At 40.5% G+C, this 26,129-nt stretch overlaps 3 protein-coding genes across 7 annotated transcripts; all 3 read right to left on the bottom strand.

Moving 5' to 3' along the window:
• Positions 1 to 4,216: 4,216 nt before the first annotated feature.
• LOC115677945 (autophagy-related protein 8C-like) lies at positions 4,217 to 6,994 on the bottom strand. Of its 3 annotated transcripts, none has more exons than XM_030601186.2 (6): positions 6,819 to 6,989; positions 6,365 to 6,424; positions 5,135 to 5,190; positions 5,006 to 5,058; positions 4,617 to 4,735; positions 4,217 to 4,522 (listed from the first exon to the last, which is right to left on the bottom strand). In XM_030601186.2, the coding sequence occupies exons 1-6, from the start codon at positions 6,844 to 6,846 to the stop codon at positions 4,413 to 4,415; spliced, it is 426 nt and encodes a 141-aa protein (XP_030457046.2). In that variant the 5' UTR covers positions 6,847 to 6,989; the 3' UTR covers positions 4,217 to 4,412. The 3 variants fall into 3 exon arrangements, with proteins under 3 accessions (XP_030457046.2, XP_030457047.1, XP_056159931.1); XM_030601187.2 differs by lacking the exon at positions 6,819 to 6,989 and adding an exon at positions 6,591 to 6,804; XM_056303956.1 differs by lacking the exon at positions 6,365 to 6,424 and having other exon boundaries at positions 6,819 to 6,994.
• Positions 6,995 to 7,731: 737 nt separating this feature from the next.
• On the bottom strand, positions 7,732 to 10,305 carry LOC115677944 (protein S40-4-like). The gene has a single exon (XM_030601185.2). The coding sequence runs from the start codon at positions 9,224 to 9,226 to the stop codon at positions 8,657 to 8,659; it is 570 nt and encodes a 189-aa protein (XP_030457045.1). The 5' UTR covers positions 9,227 to 10,305; the 3' UTR covers positions 7,732 to 8,656.
• A 2,741-nt stretch (positions 10,306 to 13,046) lies between these two features.
• On the bottom strand, positions 13,047 to 24,850 carry LOC115677763 (starch synthase 3, chloroplastic/amyloplastic). Of its 3 annotated transcripts, none has more exons than XM_030600986.2 (16): positions 24,676 to 24,850; positions 23,952 to 24,018; positions 22,383 to 23,861; positions 21,599 to 21,813; positions 20,955 to 21,225; positions 20,415 to 20,590; positions 18,918 to 19,025; positions 18,065 to 18,174; positions 16,933 to 17,038; positions 16,422 to 16,592; positions 15,865 to 15,993; positions 15,228 to 15,410; positions 14,667 to 14,798; positions 14,466 to 14,577; positions 13,595 to 13,718; positions 13,047 to 13,429 (listed from the first exon to the last, which is right to left on the bottom strand). In XM_030600986.2, exons 1-16 carry the CDS (start codon positions 24,799 to 24,801, stop codon positions 13,294 to 13,296), a joined length of 3,645 nt encoding a protein of 1,214 aa, XP_030456846.2. In that variant the 5' UTR covers positions 24,802 to 24,850; the 3' UTR covers positions 13,047 to 13,293. The 3 variants fall into 3 exon arrangements, 2 of the variants coding, with proteins under 2 accessions (XP_030456846.2, XP_056159768.1); XM_056303793.1 differs by lacking the exon at positions 24,676 to 24,850 and adding an exon at positions 24,383 to 24,629; XR_008814673.1 differs by having other exon boundaries at positions 13,192 to 13,429; positions 13,531 to 13,718.
• Positions 24,851 to 26,129: the final 1,279 nt, after the last annotated feature.

The raw sequence follows: 26,129 nt of genomic DNA, 5'->3' as shown, positions 1-26,129 counted from the left end.
ATTTTACCATTTAATTTCTAAATTTGATGACACATGGCAGTTGATGAGTGTACCGATTTGGGATTTTACCATCCGTTTATCACAGGTGTACAAGTTTGTGAATTTTCGTGGTCTTAATTCAATTTAACAGAGGGTAAATATGTCACAAATATACAAGTTTGGGATTTTTGGTGGTCAAAAAGTTAGTTTTGAGTAAATTTATTACAGGTGTACTAGTTTGGTGTTTTTCGCTGTATTAACCCATTTAAAAAATATGTTTCGTGAAATGCTTGATCACTGTGCATCGAGCTAGAACCAGAGAACAATCATTTTGGTGTTTTCTTTAGAAACACTTGTTTGTGAAATTTCGCTTTGATCGATGTAGATCTGACATCTCTTTTTGACATGTCTTTAAGGAAGAGGCATGATGTTGGAACCGTTCGCGAAAATATTTAAACATAAATTGTTATTGATATATGAAAACATCATCTTACATTGACTGGTTATTTTGAGTAATACAAGAGGTCATTTATTAAGAAAAATGTTGTTCGAATCATTTATTTACCGTGGAGTCTTAGGATATGTTTGTTTCACGGAAAACTTAATAATAAAGGAAAATGATTTCCCAGAAAGCATTTTCTAGGAATATGGTTAGTTTTTCTTTGTTTGACGATATATGATTGAAATTGTTTTCTGATGTTTGGATTTCATTGGAAAATGATTTCAATCTCTTGAATTTATTTCAGGTGAAAAAGAATATCGATTTTTTAAATAATTTTATTTTTATTATTTTTAAAAAATCGATATGGTGGAATTAAAACGCATGCTAAAGAAAATTACTCTTCCACCATTGCCAAAAACAATTTTTTAAAAAAGAACAAAAAAAGAAAGAAGAAAAAAGAAAAGAAACAGAAAAAGAAAAAGAAAGAAAAAATAAAAGATTAAAAATAGTAAAAAACTCGATTTTTAAAAATAACAAATAATAAAAAAATTCAATTAAAAAATATTTTATAAGAATAATAGAAAAAGAAAAAAGAAAGAAAAGAAAAAATAAAAATATTAACAAATTCAAGATTAGTAATTCTGGAAAGTGTTTTCACCTTCTTAGTTTAGGGAATTCACTTTCCTAATTTTATACATGAATGTTTCCCTTGACCGGAAAGTGTTTTCGGTTGACTTATCATTTTTGACGAACCAAACAGGTGCAAGTTCGGAAAACAGATTCTCGAAAAACACTTTCCTGGAAACAAACGCACCCTTAATTAGAAGGATGAGCGGTCCTCACTTCACCAAGTGCTACTCTTATTTCTAAACATGCATCTAGGTTTTCGTATTGAGCAAGCGTGTGTGAATTCAGCTCAAGGAGATGCCGACTTTCGAAAGACCCTATAAATTCAGCAGTTTTTAACTTGTATATTCTCAAGAATTCGAACTTTTTAGAATCGTTCTTACTGCCTACACTAGAAGATGGTGTATACAGGCAGAAAAGGGAAACAAAAACAGCGCAAAACTGATCGTTAAAAATAGAGCGTCAGCCAAATATATTGGGAAAATTACTAAAATAGTCCTAAACCTATTACAATTGTGTCAATTCAATCATAAACTTTTTTTTGTGCCACTTCAGTCCTAAACCTTTTGTAATTATGTCAATTCAGTTCATCCGGCCAAATTTGGCCGGCTGGCGCTGATATGGACACCGGCCAGCCGAGCGACACTGACGTGGCAATTTTTTAATAATAATAATATTTTTTTGAATTTATTTATTTATTTTCTTTTATTTTTCCCTTCATTTTTTTTTCCTTCATCTTCATCTTTAACCATCGGCTAGCGGTGACCGGCTAGAGGCGGGGGCCGGCAAGGCTCGGCGAGGATGGCCCTCGCCGTTGCTGGGCGAGGGTGACCTCGGCAGTTGTCCTGGCCGTCGCTGGCGAGGCTCGACGCCGCCGGCAACTGGTGAGGTCGGCCTTGCCAGTCCCTGGCGAGGCGAGGCCGACCTTGCCAGCGTCGGCAAGTTCGAGCCTCGCCAAATCTAGTGAGGGCTCGTCCTTGCTGGCAACTGGCGAGGTTGACCTCACCCGCCCTTGGCAAGGCTCTACCTCGCCAGCGCCGGTGAGTTCGAGCCCTCACCCTCGCTTGCCCCTGGCAAGGCTCGACCTCGCCAGTTGCCAGTGAGTCCAAACTCGCTAGATCTGGCGAGGTCGGCCTCACCCAGCAACGGCGAGGTCGAACCTCGCCCAACGCCGGTGAGGTCGAGCCTCGCCCAATGCCGGCGAGGTCGAGCCTCGCCAGCCCCCATCTCTGGCCAGTCGCCGGACCTGCGACTGGCCAGAGGTTGAAGATGAAGGAAAAAAGAAAAGAAAGGGAAAAAGAAAGTAAAATAAAAAAATTAATAAAAAAATTCGAAAAAATAAAAATAAAAATTAAAAAATTGCCACATCAGTGTCCACGTTAGCGTTGGCCGGCCATATTTGGCCCAATGGAATGAATTGGTACAAATGCGAAATGTTTAGAATTGAATTGGCACAATTGCAATAGGTTTATGATTGTTTTGGTAATTTTCCCCAAATATATCGTACAACATATTTTTGGGAATGATATGAAAAATGCAACTCCACAGATGTTCAAACGGAAGACGTGGAATCGACGGAATCAAACTAGAAATTGAATTAGCAACAACAAAGAACGATACACATCGATGTGACAACGAATGTTATGCTCCAAATTTTCCAGGGGAAACGGACCTCTGGGTTAACGAAACATACAAGTTCTTGACAAACCACGAGCAGCATTGCATTTTGATAATCGAGGGACAAACGTGTAATAGATACAAGGAGAACGTGAAACATGCGGCTAGGAATCGATAGGAGGAAAGGAAAAGAGAAGGCGGATGAGTTTTAAGTCTGATGAGGCATTGCAAATCTCTGAGGGGGGGACACAAATGAAGGATTCGAGCCCATAGAGTGAGTGTTCGTCTCGAGCGCATAGAGGATTTCTCAGACAACTAAAGAGATATGCCGAAGCGAAAGAAGAAACACGAAACAGAAGCTGCATTTGCTGTACCCGACGGTTTCGTTTCATCGGTGAGTGCAAGGGAAAGGTTTTTGTGAAAAGCAAAAGCCAAGCCAGACAAGCAAACGGTCAAAATTCCCGCGAAACTATCCTGTCTAGGAAATTTTCAGCGTGCTGAGACGAAAGGATAAAGGCATATGATCCTGTGGGATTAGTCAAACTGTATGATCTTATTGTTCCCAATGTTATAGAACATTAGTGAGATTATGATGATGATGAAGGGGAGGTGGGTAACCTGGCCATTGGACTGGGCAAATCTCTTTCAACGTCGATCATGAACGGGGATAGTAGACAGCCCCTCCTCGCATATCATTTTTTACCTCCTCCAGTGTAAAGATCCAACCTACATTGCATTTCCTTCCCGACATCAACATCTTCTCTCAGTTTCAGCTCTGCTTTGGTCATCCAAAGGTGCGTGTGCACACACTCTCTCTCTCTCTCTCCCCCCCTTGGGTCGAGTGTAAAACTCCCATAAACAATGAAGTGGCCAAAACTAATGTCTGCTGTCAAGACGTTGATTCCTGTTTCTGTTTTGTTTTCTCATAATCCTTCTGTGCGAGGCAAGGTTAAAAGTCAGAAAAAAAGACCTGATGGCAGGTGAGGCACCAAGCTGGGCAGATCAATGGGGGTGCTGGTGGGATTGGTGCAATGGGAGGTGATGATGATGACAGCAAAACCAAGAAAGATGGATAAGGCAGTAGCCAGAGAGCTGTTTACAAGGGCTGGTATAGTAGAATCAAAACGGCCCGACAGACGGCACACAAAAGATCAAGATCAGAGCATCTAACAGCATCAGATGGCTCAATAATCTCTCCCGGAAAAAGGGCTCTGCCAAATGATGAATGGACAGAACTCACTGCTCCGTAGGACGGTTTCTCAACACGTAGTTTCAAGTTTCTAATTTCTATTTTCCTCGGTTTGCGTTTCCACTGCACCCGTTACTGCAAAGTTCAATCATGCACATCACATTAAGATCGAGCCAGACTGAGTTTCCTCCCAAAAGGTAGGCACAAATCTTCCTATGATGCATATGTCAAGGAGATGAGTCATCAGTCATTGCAATTGAAACTGTCCCTCGCCCTAACCCTACAAAATCCTTAAGCTTTTGCAAACATCTATACCATGGAGTATTTCCTCCGTTTGCAACACAACATTTGAAGCTCATTACGCAGCATTGTTATGAGTAGAAAGCAACTGAAAATAGATGAGTCAAGAGTAGTAAAAGAGTAGCGTCATGGGAGTGCTTTCCCTAATATCACTTCGAAGTATCTGACCTATGCATTGAAAAGAATAGACAAGAGGGTAGCATCACTAAGTTGAAAGAGAGAGAATTTACACATTTCAGTTTTATCTACGAAGTGAAGCTACAGTTCTTGGGGCCTCCTGAAACCGAAAGTGTTCTCTCCACTGTAAGTCATGTAAAGGAAACCATCCTCATCCTTGTTTTCCTCATACATTGCAGACATCAGCGCAGCTGAAAATCAGGAAAGATGCCTCAAGTGAGACGCAGAAAGAAAAAAGCAATGAAATGAAACTGGCATCCTGGTTCAGTAAGTCACGTCACTCACCAGTAGGAGGTAGAGTGTTCTTTACAAAGACGAATATAGCCTTCTCAGCACTGAGCTTGATCCTTTTCCGAACAACATAAACAAACTGCCCAGCTGTCAAGTCGGCAGGTACAAGGTATCTACATTCATATTACAAGAAATTGGGTAAAGAACCACCGGATTTAATGCATTTTAATGTGGAAAACTGCATTCAGGAAGATTCATAAGAGTACATGCATGAATGATACTTGAAACTTTCAGCTTGGATTAACTTATCATATAATATCCTACATCATATGTTTAACTGGCCAAGCATAACTGAAATTCGTAATAAAAAAACTTCCAAGACACAAGCAATCTTCAGTAGCACGAGTTACATCAGCTAGATTAAGTGGCAAGAAGCAACTTACTTTTTCTTATCAATGTCAGGAATGTCGCTTCTTTCGGCCTTCTCCACGATAACCTGTGCAGCAAATGCGATTAATTTACATGCCACAACACTGAAACAGATCTTGGCAGGTCGATGAGAAAGTTCTTACCGGAATTCTATCAGGATACTTCTCTCTAATTCGTGCAGATTCAGCCTGCCTCTTCTCTGGTATGATAAAGGGTTATAAAGTCAGGGATAATGTCAAAGTATCACCAATGAAACAGATTTTTAGACCAAAGCCAGAGAAAACAGATCATACAATCTACATTTGTACATATAAGCGCAAGCGCGCTCCACACAAGGTCATGCGTACACGATCCACCAAATTCAAAGAAAACTGCGTCAGCAGTGACAACAAGATAACTATACAAAGAATAAGGTTTTCCAGTAGAGAAAGGCAATTGCACAATGCAAGCAAAACCATCCGCAATAGTATACATCCTCCTACGTAAGATGTTGCAATCATTGAAGAAAACCTTTAACAAGTGTTCGAACAAGATCAAATAGAAATTATATTGACAGATGACACTACCTCATTGATATTGTCTAACTGTATAGCATGTCGACAAAATGAAAGCAATGCATTGTATATGCCATTCTACTTCTGCGAAAGTTCCATGACTCTAGTCAAAGAGGTTGAAACATGGAACAAATAATAAATGCAGAGTCCCAGAAAAGTTACTAAACTTAGACATGTACATTAAGACTCAGAACACGAAGTTTCCCCCTTCTTAGGCTCTCAAGAGGAACATTAAACACGTGAGAAAGAAATGTTGTGTAGACAGATTTTTGGTACTCACAAAGAAATTAACAGTTAAAACATGACTATATACTCAGAAGGGTCTTTCTTAAAGATCCAAAGATAATCCTTGAGTGGTGAAGAGAGATCAAACTCTCTACTTAAGTTCAGTGTGCATGTCCTAGAAAGTGCCAAACTTTAATTGCTTCAAATATTTCCTGTAAAACTCATCCGCCAGCCAGGACCCGCAGGTCAAGCTCAATTACAAATAACTCATTCCACTATGAAATTCCAAATCATCGCTGCCACCAACATAAAGTCCTTCAGTCGTGGCCTCAAATACAAGCAATGATCACCCCTCAAAAACCACCTAGAGAATAACCTCGAAATTCCATCATGTATAAATATCATGCGACATTCACCATGTTGCAATGCAATTTCTTCACCCAAATAAACACTCAAAAAACCTAACATCAGGATTCATTTGGGACTAAACTCTATTGCAACCAATACGGCATCAATGGCTATCAGTAATTCATCTGAGACTAAATAAAAATTTAGACAAAGCAAACACAAAATACCAACGAAGAGATTACGAACCAAGAGGGTGTTCCAGCTTGAAAGAGCTTTTAGCCATGGCAGTCCTACTCCGATTACACTCTGCAGATTTCAAGCACCGAAACATCACGTCTGTGCCCCCACAAGAACCCACTCTCTCTCTCACCAGTAAACCCACATAATCAAGAGCACATAAAATAGATTGAAAACCGAAAAAGAGCGAAACAACCAAGAACTTAGCGTATGAAAAGGCACTGCAGTAGCATACCAAACACGAAACCCAGAAAAAAGAAGACAAAGATTCAGACTTTTGGGGGCTCAAAGAAACGATTGATTGATTGACGACTTGGGTTGCTGGACGGGGAGGAAAAAACCAAATGGGTCAATATCAGAGAAGCGAGAACGATCGAAATAGTGCAGAGTTCTACATCACAACAAGAGTATAATATAGAAGAAGAGGAGAAGAAGGGATGTTTTGATCGTGAAAGAAACGTACTTCTTCCCTGTGATCCCAAGTTTTCCATCACGGAACCTTGCCGCGATAGTTATATAATATCGGGTTGTCTCGTCTTATACGGATTGAATTGAATTCCCACTTTTCCAAGTAAAGTTCACATCTTTCGTTCTTTCTTTCTTTCTCTCTCTCTCTCTCTGAATCCGCTGTCCAAGGCCAAAGCGTGCGTTTCGAGTCTTTGTTGACTCCGCTCTGCGGCGTAAGCCGCACGAATGGGCGGGCCCGGGCTCTCGCGTAGCCCGTAGGAATTCGGTCGGGTTCCGGCGGTCGGATTATGGAGGGAGGACTAATTGTTTACCCAAACCGACTTGTCGAGTCATTGTCCCAGCCCGTTCGTATGGCTCGGAAGCATCTTGAGCTAGCGGCCGAATTACAGTTAGATCTACGCAGACTAGACCTGATAAATGGAGTGAGCTCAAAAATCTCAAAAACGCTACGTCTCATATGAATCTCAAATTTTTTTTTTCCAAATTTGGCATTTCGATTGACAAGGTCTACTATCGATTTGTCTCTCTATAAGATTTTTTAGTATCAAGCTCTTAGTAATTGTCTTTAAGAATAACACACTAGACTCTTATTTGTAAGGGATTCATCATTCTTTGCAATGAATACTTTTCTTAAACTCTTCGCTCATTTTGCTTTGCAACTAGGATCTGTGTTTGTCCCATTTCATTCCATGGATTTTGTTCAACACAAAAGGGAAAAAAAAAACAAAAAATTAATGAGCCTTAATGATTTTTTAAAAACGTGGTCGATTACATATAAAAATTTTCCCATGTCAAATGATAACAATCAATAATTTTTTTTAAACTGTAATGGAGTCTCTATATTGTACAAGTAACATACATAAACTAAGATTCCCTTTTATTTTGTTCAAAAGAGGAAGATTCATATGCAACAGAGTGCGATTCTCGCAAATAATTTACATTGAAAATACATATTACACTTCCACACGAATGAAAAATTTTACGCCCGTGCAACGCACGATTATGCTCCTAACGTGTATTATAGTAGAATGAAACTTATGTGGTGAGGATTTAATTCCGCCGGTTGACGATTTTCATTAACAATTATTAGATATAGGCCAGATGGGAGATTGCAAAGTCTTTGAAGTCGTTTAGAGTGTTGAACTTGAAGCATTGTGAAAGACATGGAAAAAGGCCATATCTTCGTTCATTTTTTTGTTGCAGAAGGCTCTCTTCAACAGATCTTCTACTTGGTGGTCACAATCACAGATATGGACATGAACAAGCCGCCTGACATCAGATTGAAAAGGGCAAGAAGAAGCAACAGGCAATGAATCAATACTGCTTCTCAGTCTCTGTTCATTTTCTTTCACCTGTTCATAGCAACTACACTTGATTCATAAACTCCTTGGAATCACAACTTGAACTTCATCCAAGGCGGCAAAAGAAATCTCGGCATCTGCCAACCCTTTTTTTATTTTTTGTGCACCAGTTGAAGAAAGAGAAAGTAAAAACAAAACCATAGAGAGAAGGCAGCTTTGACTTCTCTATCGGTAGAGATGGTATGACCCCATTGAAGAGTACTTTCTTTGGAGGCACATTTGAAGATGTGGATTTCGAAAAGATGACTTGGAGTGGAAGTTAAAAGAGTGAAAAAAGGACTAAGTTCTGCATTCAATCTAAACAAAATAGAGATTTTCACGAATGATTTCGAGACCTCGCACATGATATATATTCGAAAGGGTGCCGATCTGGCCCTAAGCTAATTTCATCGTAGACATAAGAGCCGCACTTTTGCCGCGGACATTGAACAAAATTAAAAGTCAGAGGAGAGGACAAACAAGGAAGAGAAATTCACTCCAAGAAGCCGGTCTTTGTCAGGATTGCATTCCTCACTCTGCTGAGTTCCCTCCCTTTCAAAGTCCTCCCAACCCCTTCACACACAGAGAATGGAGATATCCGAGTCCTTGCGAGCCTCTTAGCCACCCATTCATGCGGAGGAACCATGTCGCCATCATCATCATCATCATCATCGCCATCATCAACATGATGACCAGCCCCATCATCACCATCATCCCCACACGCGCCATGACCATGCTCATGCTCGCCATCAAAACCATCGCCGCTCTTGTTCCCATAAATCTTTGACCAGTCGGGGATGTTGACCGGGGCTGAGGACCGTTGGCCCAGCTTCACAGCTTCTTGATTGGAGGGTCTCCTTGGGATCGTTTTGGGAGCACTTGGGTACTGCCATGCAGATGAGGAAGCAGTGAGACTCTTGTGAATGGAGTTTCTCATGGTGGTGGGGCTTGGGTCTTCCCTTCCCTTGTTCACAACAGACCACACATCTCCCTCTTCAAAATCTCCATTGCTGCTCATCACCACTCTCTGCTTGTTCTCAGCACGAGACCAGTACTCACCCATTGATAAAAATGCTCGCTTTCCAAGACTCGATTTCTCAAAGCCCCCTCCTTTAGGAGAGTTAACGCTTTGTTTAGCACCTAAAGCCAGTGACCCAGAAGAGAGAATGAGTGAGTTCTTGTGTGTTTAACTAGGGAGAGTTGCTGGTCTTGGCACAGATATATAGAGGGGTTTTCCTATAGCTCAATCATGGCCATGGTGAAAAATGATAAAAGCTGTTTTAAATATAGGAAGTTGTATTTTTTTTTTCTCTTTTGACCAGCTAAGGAAATTATTTAAAAAACCAGAAAAAGAAACAACCCGACCATAGTTTTTCAGTGGCCGTATTATAAATGGAAGAAAAATGGGGCTCTTTCTATTTTTCTTGGGAATGAGGAGGAGGGGAAGAGAATAAAATCAGGAATCTTCCTTGCCTCTGTGCCAATAAGCTCCAAATGGAACAGAGCTGTTGGAGAGAGTGTCTCAAAAGGGTAAAATTGCATGGACAAACCGGGACCAAGAAAAACTGCTCTCTCTATCTCTCTCTCTGGCCTGAATACCTCCAAGAAATAATCAGACAGACTCAGACTCAGAGGCTAATATGTCAAGGCCATGAAAGCACCACTGCACCAGTGACAGAAGTTGGACGAGGACTGTTACACACCCAAAAAGGAGGAGAGAAAGGAGGAGTTGGAAAAGACAAAAACCAACGTTTGTTCAAATGCAATGCATGAGGGAGGAGAGAGAGAAAGGAAAGATGTTAACTTTACTGTCTTCTTCCTAGCAAGCTGGACTTGCAGAAGAGAGAGAAGGAGAGAGAGGGTTGGGTTTCTATGAGTATCGCAGTGACCCTTTTTAACTCATTATGGAAACTTTACTCCATATGGTCCGTTGTTCTTTGCTTCATGGCGAAAAATTTACTCAAAAGGTGAAAACTGGTCACATCACCATCAATAAATACAATCAACAACAAAAGCACATCAGTTCATGATAAAAAACAAGAGCAGCAACTTACAAAAATCTCTAGCGGCTGTGTGCTTGCAACTCGAGAAGCACAAAGGGAGATGAGATGAGAATGACTAAGCCAGCTTTTAATGCTAATGACATGAGGTTTCTCATGCATTTGGAAGATTGATTATTCACTTAAAAATAGCACCACAAGAATAGTTTATGGCCATCTGAAAAGAGGCTGAGATGTGATTGGAAGATGTGGAGATGAAGGATTGGTCTGATCAAAGACCCACTTTTTCACTGGTTTCCGTAACCTTATCCTCTAAACCTCGCAGCAATAATACAGCTCATTCGGCAATAACCGAGCTGGGGATGGAAAAAAGAATGGAAGCAGAGCAGACTACGCTTCGCTTGGGCGAGTGAGGTGATGACATGACAACATTGTTTTGTAAAGTTGTGAAGTTTGAGACAGAAGAAAACCTTTCTTTTCCCTCCAAACCCAGGTAAAAAAGCCTAGGAGATGGTGCTGGAGCGAAGACTACCCTTTCCCGGTGTGAGGGTACATGTGATTACACACTGTCATTGAGCCTGGGTTGGCAACTCTAGGAGAGATGATAATGTTGCTAGTTTACTAGAGAAATACTTTTCAAACCAACCATGGATGACACTTATTTTCATAAGATTTGGAGCATCCTTGGGTCTTATCACAAGTTCGAATCCTCATTCATCTGTCAGTCTCAGGAATACATGATTTGTCTGTGGTGTAGGCGAGGCGGTGACGAACTCGCTCAATACGAGCAGTCGTGGCTCAAATTATACACTTTGACTCTAGTAATGACGCCCGAGAGGATCGCTAATGGTGAAACTGATTGCTCCCTCTCACCCTTTTACTTTATTTCGAAAACCGCCATATAACATGACAGATCTGACTTCCTATATACTCAGTGATCTTATTAAAATTTACTAAATGATGGTGGCAATTTTCTATTAGATGTTTAAAGGAAGTCAATCATCTTATCCATGGGCCCCGCTTGATCTGATGCCCAATCGACACTTGCGGTATTATTTTGTGATTAAGTCTTAAAAAAACATTTGTAAGCACATCTACCACTTTCCTTCGTGTCGACATCCTTTTGGAGTGTCAATGACCAATTATACATTTTTTATGAGATATACATTGCCATAAAAAGCTAGGGTCTACATAAATTCTCAAACCAAGAAGCCCGGCTGCTCAGATATTTTCTATATTCGGTTTCAAAGAAATTCTTTTGTCTTGGTGTGCATCACCCCCCTCATGCCTACAGCTGCATGTCCTATCATCGCAATTAGGGTTAGCAATACTTTATGTGCTGGTTAAATAAGGACCAATGCAATGTCCTAGGTATTATTTTAATTACTGAATGGATGCGATAGATAATGTAACAGACATATATTGTAATTTGAGCATGTCCATTGAAGCATGGCCAATGCTCAATTCTAGTGCAAAGAATTTCATATAACATGGGAAAATCGTCATCTTTACTTTGTCATAGAAGTTTGAGACTATAATATCTCGAACAAGTTACAAAGTCAGCATATCGAGTGTGGCGAATCAGCGTCCCGAGAATCTCATGCGTTCTTCTACCCCCTTCTCTTTTCTTTCTCTCCTAAAGGCTACTTCACTCGTATGAAAGTATTTCGACCCCATGACCTAATTTGACCAACATCATTTCACAAAAGGCAAAAGAGAACAAAATTGGCAGCCTCTTTAGCATAATGGAATATGTCTCTACTTGTTTACATTATCCTCACATAACATGTGGAGCAAGCACTTTCCTTACCTTCTCTCAATTTCGCCCCTTTTTTCTTCTCCTTTCGGCCATACGATTCAAGCACTTTCACACTTCACTAATGGACATATTTTACTAGAGTCCTGCTTTGCAGCTGAAAATTCAACCTATCTTTTGCTTCGCGTTCATTGACATTGTCTTCTTACTTTTGCATTCCATCGTGGAAAAATCGACCTTTAACGCTAGCGCACTAAAAGCTGCTGAAGCACTCGCTTAGTATATCAACCAAATGCAGTTTTCTAGCTTGTATTCATTTCCCTAGCATTTTTTTTTGTTCCCTCAGTCACACCAAACACTGGAAAGAGAGGAAAAATGCATGTCTTTTTACTGTACCAAACACCAAAAAAATAAAAATTTAGGACAAGAAGTACCTAGAAATCTAGCTCGAAGTCCATATGCATTAAGCGGAGAAACATCGATAACTTTTCCTATATCGCTTTTGGCGACTGGAGGGTAGTTGGCGACGGCTAAAATTGTTCAAGTACAATCATGTCATCGCAATGAGGAACATAGTGGCATCACCACGATGGAAATCATTGTGTGCAAAGAATGCATTCTCCACCATCCAAAGAGAATCCACGAGATTTAGCAAGATACCAGCAGCCTCTCACACCTTCCTTAATTCTCAAATCTTTTCAAGCAACAGAGTGGGGGGTCTCAGAGAACCAGCTCATCTCCATTGAATTTGCTCATCCAATCTCGAGTCCTCGCCCCCACCACCAACGCCCCAATCGGTCGCCTACACTATCATTTCCCGCAGGGTCGGGTTCAATGTTCGGTCCAACTCGGACCAAATAAGATCCTACTTCAGTGGCTTGAGAGTACTGATGCACTCAAAACACCATGGAGAGTTTCGGGGGTCAAAAGAGGACCTTTCTGAGTTGAAGATTGTGAGAATTTTCTTGTATCAAGGAAATGGACTGCCACTGCACGATGCGCGATACAAGTGTGCTTATCGTTTTGGCCTCAAAGGTCAGATTTTTCTAATTCCACTACTCATCTCTCTTATTTACCTTTTCAGTAACATGATTGAGCAATTGTCAAGTAATTGCTTCTGTACAGTGATAAAAAAAAGATCTTTATTAAAGTTGATCTAACCTCGTATTGCTAGTGCTACAAAAACGAGAAAAAAGAAAAACAGATAGATGGTCCATTTCAAGCTCTAAGCTGATACTTATCTTGTGTGACGTCGATCAGGATGAATGCACCTAGTCGAGAGCTTGCCAAAAAACTCAAGCAAATATACACTGCGTGTAACCTGTACGTATGATGTGATGGCACTTGAATTAAATAATCTCCACGGCTGAATTTTCATCCTAATTTGCATGCTGCATGATAGAGCTCCATGTAGTCGAGGGCGGGTCGGTTCCAAGACCAATCTTGTTCCATCACCGTCTTACACAGTGAGTTGAACCAATCCCGACCATCATACCAAGCAGATAATGCCCTGAGAAGCAATTAATAAGTTTATATGAAATACTTCCGGAGACAAGGAGTAATGGACACAAGCATTAATCATGTGAGGCAACCCAAAAACACATGCCATGCCTGTTCGCACTAGTGCACTGGAATATGGCGACATAGACTTGATGTTTGCTCTAAATCTACTCACCTATTTAAAGCATAGTCGACCCCAGCAGAATCGGCTCCATCAAAATTGAATCCATTTGGCTCCAGACCTTGTGCTTGTGCTCTCTCTTTATCATGATCAACATCGAATACTGTATCATATAGTCCTACAAAAGAAATCATAGATGTAATGCTCCAGCTGAAATTGAAAGTGAAACTCCCTTTCCAAGCCTATGCCCATCTCCATCTATGCATACCTCACAATTGGCATGCAATAAGAAACTTTCTATGCAAAATGGCAGTCCAGAAATGAAAGTGCAAGAGGCAACTATAAACTAATAAACCTCAAGACAGAGACATAATTCCAGTAGAGCTCGGAAGTTCAAGACATGACCTTACGATAAACTTTTTTTATTGGAAGAAATATGTAAACTGGAAGGTAAGAGAAATCCACACATACACGCTAAGAAGCTTGCCATATGATTCTTGTTTGCTTAAAATTGTTTATTAAAAGCGACAGAGTGACTAAAATAATATGCGAGCACAACCAAAAAGGGACTTAAAATTGATTTACTGCTGGAGAGACTGTGTCGACATGTAAAGTACACTAGGTAAATTTTCGTATACGAATACTGTGTCCATACATAGTTTTTTCTTTTTTGGCCAAAGTATAATGACAATTTATTATGTCTGGCACTGCATATCTTTGTCAAAATGCACTTGTCCTAATAGAATGCAGGTCAAAAGAAAACATCAGAGGAATAGGAAAAACATTTAGATGAGCAACCCTAGGAAGACACTCCGCGATAAAAAGCTGAAACACTCTCCTGACGTCCGAATGTTTCAGAGATTCTAGGCACAGGATTCTTTTTAGATGGAATGTGCAAGAATGATACAATAACATAATAAGATACCTCCAGTTTTGCGAACCACAGGTATAGAACCATAACGCATTGCTGTGAGTTGAGTCAATCCGCACGGCTCAAAAATTGATGGCACCAAAATGAAATCAGCCCCAGCATATATCTACACAAATGGCAAAGCCAGCTTGTCAGTGGTCCGTTGGTTTGTGGGGAGAAAGATGCAAAAGAATTGAGATAGTGAGAACAACAAACCAAGTGAGAAAGAGGTTCATCGTAAGTCAAACAAAGGCGAGCACGATCACCATGAGAAGAATGCAATTGATTGGCCAAATTCACAAAGTCATTCTGTATACGAGGATCAGGAGCTGAACCAAGCAGTATGACCTGCAATCATGTGCACGATCAATTATCTGATGATGCTAGCATTTCCTACTTTTATTAGCATCGAAACGTCAAAATAATTAAAGGTAGGATATTAACATGCATTAACTTGAGTAATGTATGCATCTTGCATACTTCAATAAGAACAAAGTCATCAGCTGTACATTTCCTTTCTCAAACATACAACTTACCCTTTTCTAGGTAGATCAACCACTCAATCAGTTCACGACAACTGCTAGTAGATTTATACATAGAGGTGAGGAGGAATAAAGATGTGAAGGAGTGATCAATCAGATGAGACCATTTTGGACCATCAAATCGTAAATGCTCCATGCATTGCTTCAACATCAGCCTAATGACAGGAATTTGAGACTAACCCATCACGAGTATCATATTTATTACACAAAGACAACAAAGAGAAGCAATTACAACCTGTCCATTTCGCTCCAACGTACGCAAAAGTGCATGCTTGATTAGATGAATTCCTTTCTGATGGGTTAGGCGTGTAATAATTCCAACAAGAGGAAGATCGGCCTTTGTCAAGCCAAGTCTTTGCTGCAAAGCTTCCTTAGCAGCTCTTTTTCCCTCAACAACATTTTCTGGAGTGTATGGTATCTGAAACATGTATCTTCAGTATAAGACAATCATATACAGTACCCATCCAGCACATCTTCACAATCCAGGGAGTTAATAAGTGTTTCAACCAGCTCAAAAGTCATTGTTTGGTATTCACATATATGTCAAGACAATTCCAGCTATGTAAGATCACAATTACACAGAATCTTCAATTTCTTCAAATAGAAATTACAAAAGCATTCTTAAATAGATGTCTTTCTTGAAAGAATTAGGATGATCCGCCAAAATTGGCATAGGTTAGGTGCAATGATTGATCTAAGCTATTATACACACTATACCAGCATATGGTGTTCCCTGCTGAATGAAGTTACGCTATCAATTTTCATGGTCAAGGGAGAGAAGTCTCAAAGCAGCCTGAACTGAGTTAAATGATTCGATTCATTTTCTGAAAAAATAGCAGGAGAAAGGAAAGAACAAAGTACAACATGGTTACCGGAATGAATTTGTCATTGTATGGGTCCCATATAACTGGATCGATTCCATTCAATATGCCGTGAAACTTAAATAGATGAGGAGCAATAACAGGATTTCCAGAAATCTCTTTTGAATAAGTGTTTGAGACCTGCAACCAAAAGAACGATGCAAGCCTAAGATTGTGTAATGATCAATATGATATTACCACTTCCTCCATCAGTAACAGCAAAACCACTTCTTGATAATGAAAAATAGGATATCTTCAGAAAGATCAGGAGGTTACCATTCGATTTAGAAAGTCGCACAGATGAAAACACTTACAAAATCAAGAAAGAAAGCCAAAGAAACTATGCCCACATCCCCATAACAAGTTAGACTTTACATCCATCTTTTGAAAAGAGCAATTTATCAACCTGCTTCAATTCATCCTCAACAAGAGAAATGTCTATCCTCTTTCCAAAGAGAATCATGGTAAATAAAACCAAAATCCCATTTTCCCTAAAAGTCCAAACATTGCAAATATTATAAACTATGGATCAGATGAAATGAAAAGTTAAATGAATGTGAATTACTAACAGTTGTAGCCTTGTCCGTGTAAGCCATAGCTTTCCCAATGAGTTGTGCCCCAAATTCAAGGTTGTGGATAGTGAACACAATCCGAGCTTTACTAAGACCATACTGCTTATAGTGGTCCTTGAACAACCATGAGACAGGTGCACTGGACCAATCATGGCAGTGGATGATATCCTACCAAAGGTCAAGCAACAGAAAAAGTTAGTCCGTATTGACGAGGAAAAATAGTACATTTGCATTTATGACATAGCTTAAAAAACATCCTTGCAATTGACAAAAGAAACAAGGTCATTTAACCTTTACAAGAAGTGGAATCTGCCAAAGTGAATATCCATAAACCCTAATATCACCAACTATACGTTGAAGTATGCATATGCATAAATGACAAAAAGCACAGGAAGTCAATTCATATGATTAACAATAAAAATTACTTATACAGTAATCTGGATGTGGAAATCCCTCATTTCTCTGAAAATCATAACCCCAAGGATCAATAGCAATCAATTGATCTTACAGGATGGAAGCCACTTTGCTGTAGAAACTCTAATGCAGCATGGCAAAAGAAACCAAATCTTTCGCCATCATTGTTACAGCCATATATGCAGCCTCTCCCGAAAAATCTGCAAGGAAAAGACAGGTTCAGGCCCTTTTCCTAATGGATTTTACCATAAACCACGTAATTCAATAGAAAAAGTGCACGGCCAACAATGAAATAGCAAAACTTGTGAAAATGATTGCACTATATTTGTCACTAACAATTTCGTCAAGAAATTTTTTATATGTCCAGATTAGCAACAACTGTCTTTAACATGTACTGAAAAATGATTATTTATTTTCAATTAATATTCAACATAATCAGGGGAAACCGAAAGAAGTTCCCATGCAGGTTGCCTTTGTGTGTATTCAATATCCTTAAAATATCCAGTTTACCTTAAACGTGAGATGCAATTATTTTCTAATGATTCACGGATAGAAAAAGGACAACTAGCAGGTGTCTAAGGAACTCCTTAGCTTACAGGATCTAGGAACATCAGTATTGACTGTCAGATCTGAGAATCACATATTCACAACTATAAAGAATAATAGCAGTACCATGGGGAATATGAGTCATTACTCTTTAGTCACTTGTAATCATCAACACGCATGTAAGATGTATGGTCTAAAAGTTATCATTTCCATAGCACCCTCAGAACGCAGAGCACAAGGCATCTATACTCCTATGCTGAAATAATAATCTAACAACTATTAGCATAATTTTTTATCAACCCTACTATAAATCAAGTAATTATTCCTCCTTTTATTAGCCACACAAAGTAACTTCCAGACCCATGGTAGAACTGCATATTTAAGATAAACCAAGTAGATAGTAAACTTTCCAGTACATGCCACATTAAAGCTGGCACATTCATTTTCCGGCCCCTTCAACTTTATCTTATACGAAACAACATTTAGACTGCAGTTTCCACAAAAGAGTCCCTTCATAGAGCTTTCATAGACAGCAGTTTCAAATAGAAGTACACAGCTCGGATTAGACATTTCTCACAAAGTTAGCTTGTAATAGACGACGCCTGTAGTAAGATGAACCCATGTAATGGAGAGTATAAGTACCAGAAGAAGCAAACAGTTACTACAGAGAAAATATTTACCCGTTTTGTGGCTCCAAAAAGTACACTGAAACACCTTCCACGTTTCCATGCCAAACTTTTATTTCAGTCCCACCCCAGGAATAACTCCGGCGAAACTGGAAGTCCTTGACCTAATCAAAGGATGTGTACAGGAAGTAATTAGAGTACAGTAATAGAGCCAACACTTCTGCAGAATTGTTAAAGAAAGAAGAAGAAATTAAAAAGATATGCAAACTGATGACGAAACTTTAGCCAGTAAAAATAGCCCGATTTACTATATAATGATTCAACAGACAAGACTAATACCATAAACTGCCAACAAAGGTCGTGTGCAAGAAAGCTTATCTAGTACAAAGCAATTTAAGGCCTCAAGATACCACACAGAAATGAAAAGGAAAAACCAAATCGGCTGATCATTTAGGTCATCTGTTACGCTAAGTAGCAAGCTAAAGCATCTAATAACAATATGAAGCTAGATTACATGTAGCACCATCCACCGTAGAGGAACCCTGAACGTCGTAAAGATATATGTCTTCCTTCACCCATGGAGGTACAGGCACATCAAGAACGACTTAAAAGTTATAGTTTACGATGCCAACTCTAAGCGATTTTAATATTCCCAAGCAACGAGAACAACGGACTGCCTTATGCTTGGTCTAGAATCAACCATGTGATGCCATTCCAATTCCAATTTGCTAATGCTAGGTCTGTTTAGGCCGGGTAGTTGGACAAATTGCTTTCTTGCCAACTTTCTGCAGTTAACTAATTCATGTTGGAAAAGGTTAATTAATGCAATAGTCACAAAGACTAAGACTAAGACTCACAGCACAGTCAACATAAATTAAAAAGCAAAAGCATCAGAATTGAAACTTACATTGCTAAGGTTCAAACAGTCATACTTTGGAAGAACGATGTCAACATTGTGATTTAATTCTTGAACAGCACGGGATAGACTAGTCACAACATCACCGAGGCCTCCCACCTGCATCACATTATTAAAGGAATTTTGTAACACAATGGACTGCATGTTATTGAATCCAAAAGAAAGCCTCATGGAATTTCACAATACAGGTAAAGAGAGATAATGGAAGCAGTAGGAAATTAACAGGTGGGAGTCGATTTTTCTTCTGGTCCTTGAGATGAAATGCAAGTGCATCTGCACGTCATCAGACTACAGCTGCAAATCATATGACAATTCAACATGTGGGTTTGCATATCTAGTCATATTTAGAAGAAATCATATCTGCTTTAAGAACCCAAAATTACAACCACCAAGCTTGTTCGTTTTTAACTTCCAAACTTTCCTCATTGAAGATGATTCTTCATCATACAATATTGCTTGAGTTGAAAGATGGAAATTTAACATGGCCAACTGCTTTAATCCCGACAGTTTTACTACTCCTAGATATATTTGAGAAGTATTTACTGCTGGAGATCACGAGCAAGTTCCCTTGTTTATGACATTCTGTCAGAACTATGAAACTTGTGCTTATTTTTTCCACATGCAGCAAATATGAGCAAAAGACAGGAGTGGGGTCACAAAGGAACTGAGTGGAGATCCACAGGGAAGAAGACCAATGAGGTGCTAACCAGAACTTCCTTTTGTATGGATAAAACAGTTTTGGACTAATTTTATTTGAACCTCTAATTTAGCTTAAAAGCTAGACGAAATAAAAAAGGAGCAAAAATGATATTTTACAATATGATGGCATATTTCAGCAAGCTCGCTATTATGTGCCATCCTTGATTGTCAAGGAAGAACCCCACCATCCTTTTAACAGCATCCAATGAGAACAAGCCAACACTAGACTCCTTATAGATCTAATGCCAAACAAGAACCACTCAAGTTCATCCCAATCCCCATGGTGCAGCACATTACAGACTTTGGAGGGTCCTCGAAGGGGCCGTGGTGATGGAATATTTCTACTTCTGTGAATATTCATCCACAGTACAGGACAAATAGGCGATACAGTAAGCAAAACCCTACTTCAGGTTTTAACAATTTTTTCGTGAGACTAATAACAAGTGCAAAAACATCAAATCCATGACCATTACAACTCTGATTGCATTGGCACTATCCAGTACTACACGATAATCATGCCCCAAGAACAGGATAAAGACTACGAACAAAAATAACCACTAATTCATCTCCAACTAAGTGGAGTTGGTTACATGGATATCCTTGCACTTGTACACTCTCTTTAGTATCAAATCTCAAGTTCACACTGAACAAAGTGAGAAATTGAAGTTGTTGGAAATATTTTCCAGGAGTAACCAATGGTCAAAGATAACGTCAAGAAAAAAAAACGGCCTGATAAAGGAGTGTGAAGTAGACAGACAATAATACCCGGAATCATAACATAGACATTACCTTTGCAATTGGGGCCATTTCAACTGCAATGTGTACTATATGCTTTGGTGGCTCCTTTATTAATCCTCCAAACACAGGTATGTGGTAGTCCGTGCCATTTTTGTTGTCGAAAATCCCTCCATCTTCTCTCTCAGAGAACACAAAGTCCATCATGTAAGCATCCAATGGAATTTTTACTGCAGAGCAAGTCAACATGCTAATTAACTAGCATGTAATCATGATTTCAACTCTTACTAGAAAGAGGCTTAGTGCACGTCGGTCAATTTGTTATTAAGCAGCATAAGGATATAATTGCTAAGAAAATTTCCCCTCCTAGAGATGAGCATCTTGGAGTCATAATGAGCTAAAACAATATCTAAAGAGTTCCTGCACATTGTCATATTCCATTGTTTCTCTTTCAGCTTTATTCGACAAGTTAAGTAATAGAAATTAATAAATCCAAAAACAATGAAACAGGCAGAATACTATTGACAAGTTCTTGTATTTCTAGAGAAGCTGTACAGGAACCCACATACGGACCATTTTGACTTTATGACTCACCAGTGGCTTTTACATGAGAACCATTTTCTGCAGGTACCATTCTCTGTGGTGGCATTGGCCCATTCCGGTGGGTCCAACGGTTAAAGGAGCATCTGAACCAAATTTCAGACTTTCCATGCAAGATTGTGTTGGCAGGGTTATAAAACACTGTCACACTATCTCCTGCTTTCACATCAAGGGGTTCAGTGTAGACTACATGCTTTTGTGACAACAAAAAAGTCTTCAAAGTTCGTTTCTTCATTTCAGCCTTCATACTTGCTGCTTTTTCAGCCTGCGACAAGAAGATAGAGCTAGAAATAAAGAGATAGGAATGGGATATGTCTCCAGGGCTTGTGCAAAAAATAAAAAATATTGAAGTAACATACGACTTGTGTTTTGAACTGAAAGAATATTAATAGATTAATGGGAAAAAGGAAGATTCCAAAACTTTTACCTTATCAAACTCCATAACTTCTACCTTATCGTTGACAATCATCAAGGGAAAAGAATGAAATACAGAGGGAAGATTTGCATAAATGTGCGAAAGGATGACTGGCTCGTTAGATAAAAAGGAGAAATATTCTTAAAATGACTCTTGGGTATGTGATGCTGGTATTCACTTGCAAGAAACCTTCAAGTTGTATGGAGAATTAAAATCAACTAACCTTGGCGCGTATAGCTTCCTCTCTCAACCTCCTTTCTTCCTGAAGTTTCCTATATATTTGGTGTTCCTCCTCAACCCAGTACAACTCTTCAGGTATACTATTTAGAACAATAGCATGAAAATCCTGCCGATGGTTGTTATCATACACAACAGCATTGTGTGGCGGTCCATCAGCAAATACCCAATCCAACACCACTGCTTGATCAGGTACCACCACTAAAAACCAAACAGAATAGTTGGTCAGTAAAATGAAATTGCGCCATTATTCAGCAGTGACGCATAGGTAGACAACTATTTATGCCTGATGACCAAGCATATCAATTACTAAATTGAATCGGTTGCATGGAGTTATCCGTCCTTGTCAACGGTCGATACATTTCATAGTGTAAAAACAAAAATTGGACTTTCAGTTAGCTTTACACTTAATTAGTGTGGTTTTGTAGAAGCCTTCTATATTTATGTGATTGTCCTCAGGGCAGAAGTGGTAACCTCAGAAATACATGTTCCTAATAGATAGACATTCCAGCTTCTCTGTGTTGAAACGTCAAATGCAACATTATCCAGCGGTAAAGCCTAATCCTTCAAATGGCACACTGATAAACTACTTTAAAAGTGAAATAACAATCAGTATGTTGACTAAATATCTATAGAGACTTCATGACAAGCCTCTAGTCCTTTGCCAAACACCACGTACGTTCTGAATATGAAACAAATTCTACTAGTGTGATTTTTATCATGTAGGCAACAGTATCCAAAAAAAAGATATGATGACTATAAGCGCGTACCTTTGGCATACCACCAATCACCATCCTTTCTCTCGGATTTGTCAAGCCTTTCAGCAATAGTCAATCCATCCTTCCAATTGTTATGGCCCCCATGGATCCACAGTTCATTAGCATGAGCAAGAGGACCTGAGCTTCTGTTATAATATAATCTCACCATATCATCTCCTTTAAACTCGCTAGGCTCTATGTACCAAACATTATCCACTGACTTTGCAGCCTTTTTTATCAGCTGTCGCAATGCCTCCCGTCTCTTTTCTACCTCCACTCTTGCCTGTGCCCTATCAGCTTCACTAGCAGCCTTCTCGGCCTCTATTCGTCTCTGCTCTTCCGCTTTTCTCTCTCTTTCAGCTTCTTCTTTCGCAAGTTTCTCGAGTTCCCTACGTTTTTCCTCCAGCAAAAAATCTTCAAAAGCAGTGGGGTCCATTGCACCTTCCGCGGGTATGCTAAAATCCTTCGTATCATTGTTGTCATAGACATCTTGCCCATTAAAGAACACAAAGTCCATCTTATATGCTTCTTTGGGAATATGAATCAGGCAAGACCACCAATCACCGCTGAGATGGGTCTTGCTCAGCCTCACGGTAAATGATTTCCATCGCCAGTCGTTGAAAGCTCCCATAATCAGAACATCTGGCTCATTACTTAGAGTCGACAAGCTCCTATTAAGAAAGATTTCTACATCCAAATCAGGCTTCACCACCGGAGGGTAAAAAAAAAACTTGTTGCCTCTCGCAAAGCTCTCCATGGCAAGCCTCTCAGTTTCTTGTTTTCGAAGATTCGCCTCCATCTCCAACTTTAGTGCAGCTTCAGCTTCTTGTTTTCGAAGATCCGCCTCCATCTCCAACTTTAGAGCAGCTTCAGCTTCTCGTTTTTGAAGATTCGCCTCCATCTCCAACTTTTGAGCAGCTTCAGCTTCTTGTTTTTGAAGATGTGTCTCCATCTCCAGCTTAAGAAAATCCTCATGGACTCTCTCCTCACCCGACTCAAAACTTTTTACTTTTATTGTGTCATCATCCTGTTCATTGCTCTTTAAAGCATCTCCATTATCATCCGCAACATCAGCTGCATCGTCAATATCCCTCATTGAAGCTACTTCTTTCTGAGGTGATTCCACTACCTCCTCACTATCCCTGACTAGACTGCCATTTTTCACAAATCTATCTTGTTCTGTAGTCAAAGCAGCTGAATCAATGCTTGCTGTTGCTGTATCCTCGAGGTAATCACCAGACTCAGAATTTCTTTCTTCATCAATCTCATTCCTCTGGATTAGTTCAAGATCTTGTTCTTCGTCAAAATCAGATTTTAACTCGAGTGCGGAATGCTCACGAGCTGGACTACCAGTATCTTTCTTCTGTCCATCTTTTTCCGTATCGTTCTTCTGCGTGCTGGTTCCAACAGGAGCTTTGGGCATGAATCCCTTTGGAGAAGATCCTCTGGGCCTTGCACCCCACGTTTTCCGGTTTCTCCTCCTCGAAAAATCTATTGCAAGATTAAAGGAATCTATATCAGAACCTTAATGGCTAGGGATGCATATTAAAGCAGTACACGGTATCGGATGATCGAGTTCACCTGCACTCGCAGCAGTGATTCGGAAGGGAACTCCATAGCAGAGATTTCTGGCCTGCCATGTAGTGAACTGATGAAAAAGAAGTTGAAATTGGCCATTTCAGCGAGCTAATCAAAACAGCATCAACATAGACTAATCGACATAGACTAGTTGTTCAAACCAGTAAGATTATATAATCAGCTATATATCACAAAAAAAAAAAGAGGAAATTATGCTCAAAAAACAAAATCGAGCTTTCTTTCTGCCAACCAATGAAACTGAGCTATTTGCAAATCACATTCGATCCCTGCCGAAGCAATCTCATTATCAGTATCCAAATACTCCAAGTGCGACCTCGAACTCGGGCCAAGAGCAAACTAACACGGAAGAGAAGCAAAGCAGTGACTCGTACGGACAAGCTCATCGAAGACTTAAGGCTTAGAACGAGAATCACCACGCAGAAACAACACAGCGAGCGAATCGACAAATAACATTCTTCCGCCAACCAATGAGATTGAGCTATCCACAAATCACACATGCAGATTCCTACGAACGCAATCCGAACTCAGGCCAAGAGCAAATTCCACTCCACGACCGAATCCCACGGAGCAAAACTAGCAAAGCAGTGACTCGTACGGACAAGCTCAGCTCGAGAGGCGTAGAACGAGAATCGCTACACAGGAAACAGCACACCGAAATCGACGACAGTCAGGCGAGTTACGGGAGCGCGGGAACCGAAGCACCGACCCGGGACGGAACGACGCTCGTCACGACGCGAGGCTCGATCTTCAGCCGGCGTCCGCCGCCGCCGCCGACGACGAAGGCGGAGCCGCAGCTCACCGGCCGCCGAGCTCGCAAAGCCGCCGTCTCCATCTGTATCCCCCACGGCGGCGCGGCGGAGGGAGGAGTTACCGGCGGAAATCCGGCGATCAAATCGATGGAGCTCATTCTCTCACATTCGCAATTTATCAAAATCACGATAATTTTTTTTTTTTTTTTTTGGGGGAGAAACAAGTGTGCGAAGTTCAGTGCCTCTTTGAAACGGCGCCAAAGAGAAGTCCCGAAATCTCACCCACAAGTGGGCCCCGCCCGTACTACTGTGCGTCCGCCGTGCGGTGGGATTGCTCTGCACATGGATGACTGTCCGTTGATTTGGAATACCTTTTTGAGAGCCGGGCTGATCGGACGGCATACGTGAGGGGTGGAGATGCGCCGCGCGTGGGGATTGGGTGTAGGGTATAGGAATCGCGGGAGATATTTGTCAGATTTCGGAATGTTTTTTCTCTACGAAATTTTATGTAAAGGGGCGGCGGAGCCCCGTGAGAGACAGAGAGAAGGCGAGGGGGGAGGTGGGGTCCACCAGAGTTGGTCGTCCCGAATGGGAACACGCCACGTGGGAGCAGGCTTGGGGTGCGGGATGCATGGGATCATGGGAATGTTCTCTCTCCGATAAAACTCTGTCCTTCGTCGGTGCTCTCTCTTTTTTTTATCTCTGTTATTTTAACCTTTTCCCCCTTTGGCTACCAGACAAGTGAGAAGTGGAGCAATCAAATTTTGATTATGGGTATCGGGGGATGTTAAGGATGCCCAGGCTTCTAATTTTTCTCATCACAACCTACATGAATTAGCAAGTGCATGAAAATCGATACAGATTTGATCTTCCATCGAGTGATTCGATCTTTTCAACATGGGCACGAGCTGGATCGAGGATAGAGACTGTTGGCCCTATTTTTGCGTGAATTTCCTGCAAAAGAGATGATCAGAAACTTCCAAACAAGGTAAAAACATCCATGAGGGATCAGAGCGAGAATGTTCCGGCATTGCAAATGGAAACTAAATTCATGGAAATCAACAAAGAGGGCGTGGCCGAGATCATGAGAGATCATGGCCGCCCCGGCCATGTGCGACGTTTGATGGTTCGATTCCAACGTACCGAGGGATCGTCCAGTCAATAAAGATGCAAACTCTCTTCGATCCCACGCATGGAAGGGACGAGTTCAAGCCACGAAGATGCAACCTTTTAATCAGATCAAAGCATGGCAATCTCCCGGTAAGGCGAGGAATCTAGCTAGAAATCAAACGTGGGATTGTCTACCCCTACTCTGTGTCACAAAGCCATAAAGGGGACGCTTGGGTGCAAAGCGTCGGTGCATGGGAAGGCAAGAACGTGAAGTGTTGCTGGTGAGAACGTGGGACATGTG

This window comes from Syzygium oleosum, unplaced genomic scaffold, assembly GCF_021117445.2.
Source record: "Syzygium oleosum isolate NSW1041296 unplaced genomic scaffold, Sole_v2.1 Sole_v2.29, whole genome shotgun sequence".
In the NCBI taxonomy this organism is placed as follows: domain Eukaryota; kingdom Viridiplantae; phylum Streptophyta; class Magnoliopsida; order Myrtales; family Myrtaceae; genus Syzygium; species Syzygium oleosum.
Note: the sequence above shows the minus strand (reverse complement) of the source record. Positions and strands in the feature narration are given on the sequence as shown.

What these genes read in the sequence shown, in the direction of transcription:
- LOC115677944 (XM_030601185.2), bottom strand. Translation starts at nt 9,226, where the DNA reads ATGGGTGAGTACTGGTCTCGTGCTGAGAACAAGCAGAGAGTGGTGATG.
- LOC115677763 (XM_030600986.2), bottom strand. Translation starts at nt 24,801, where the DNA reads ATGGAGACGGCGGCTTTGCGAGCTCGGCGGCCGGTGAGCTGCGGCTCC. An exon ending in TGATTGGTGGTATGCCAAAG is followed by an intron (nt 21,814 to 22,382) that starts GTACGCGCTTAT and finishes TTTGGTTTTTAG; the next exon opens with TGGTGGTACCTGATCAAGCA. An exon ending in TTCTCATGTAAAAGCCACTG is followed by an intron (nt 20,591 to 20,954) that starts GTGAGTCATAAA and finishes CTTGCTCTGCAG; the next exon opens with TAAAAATTCCATTGGATGCT.
- LOC115677945 (XM_030601186.2), bottom strand. Translation starts at nt 6,846, where the DNA reads ATGGAAAACTTGGGATCACAGGGAAGAA. An exon ending in CAAGCTGGAACACCCTCTTG is followed by an intron (nt 5,191 to 6,364) that starts GTTCGTAATCTC and finishes TTATCATACCAG; the next exon opens with AGAAGAGGCAGGCTGAATCT. An exon ending in CCTGACATTGATAAGAAAAA is followed by an intron (nt 4,736 to 5,005) that starts GTAAGTTGCTTC and finishes ATATGAATGTAG; the next exon opens with ATACCTTGTACCTGCCGACT.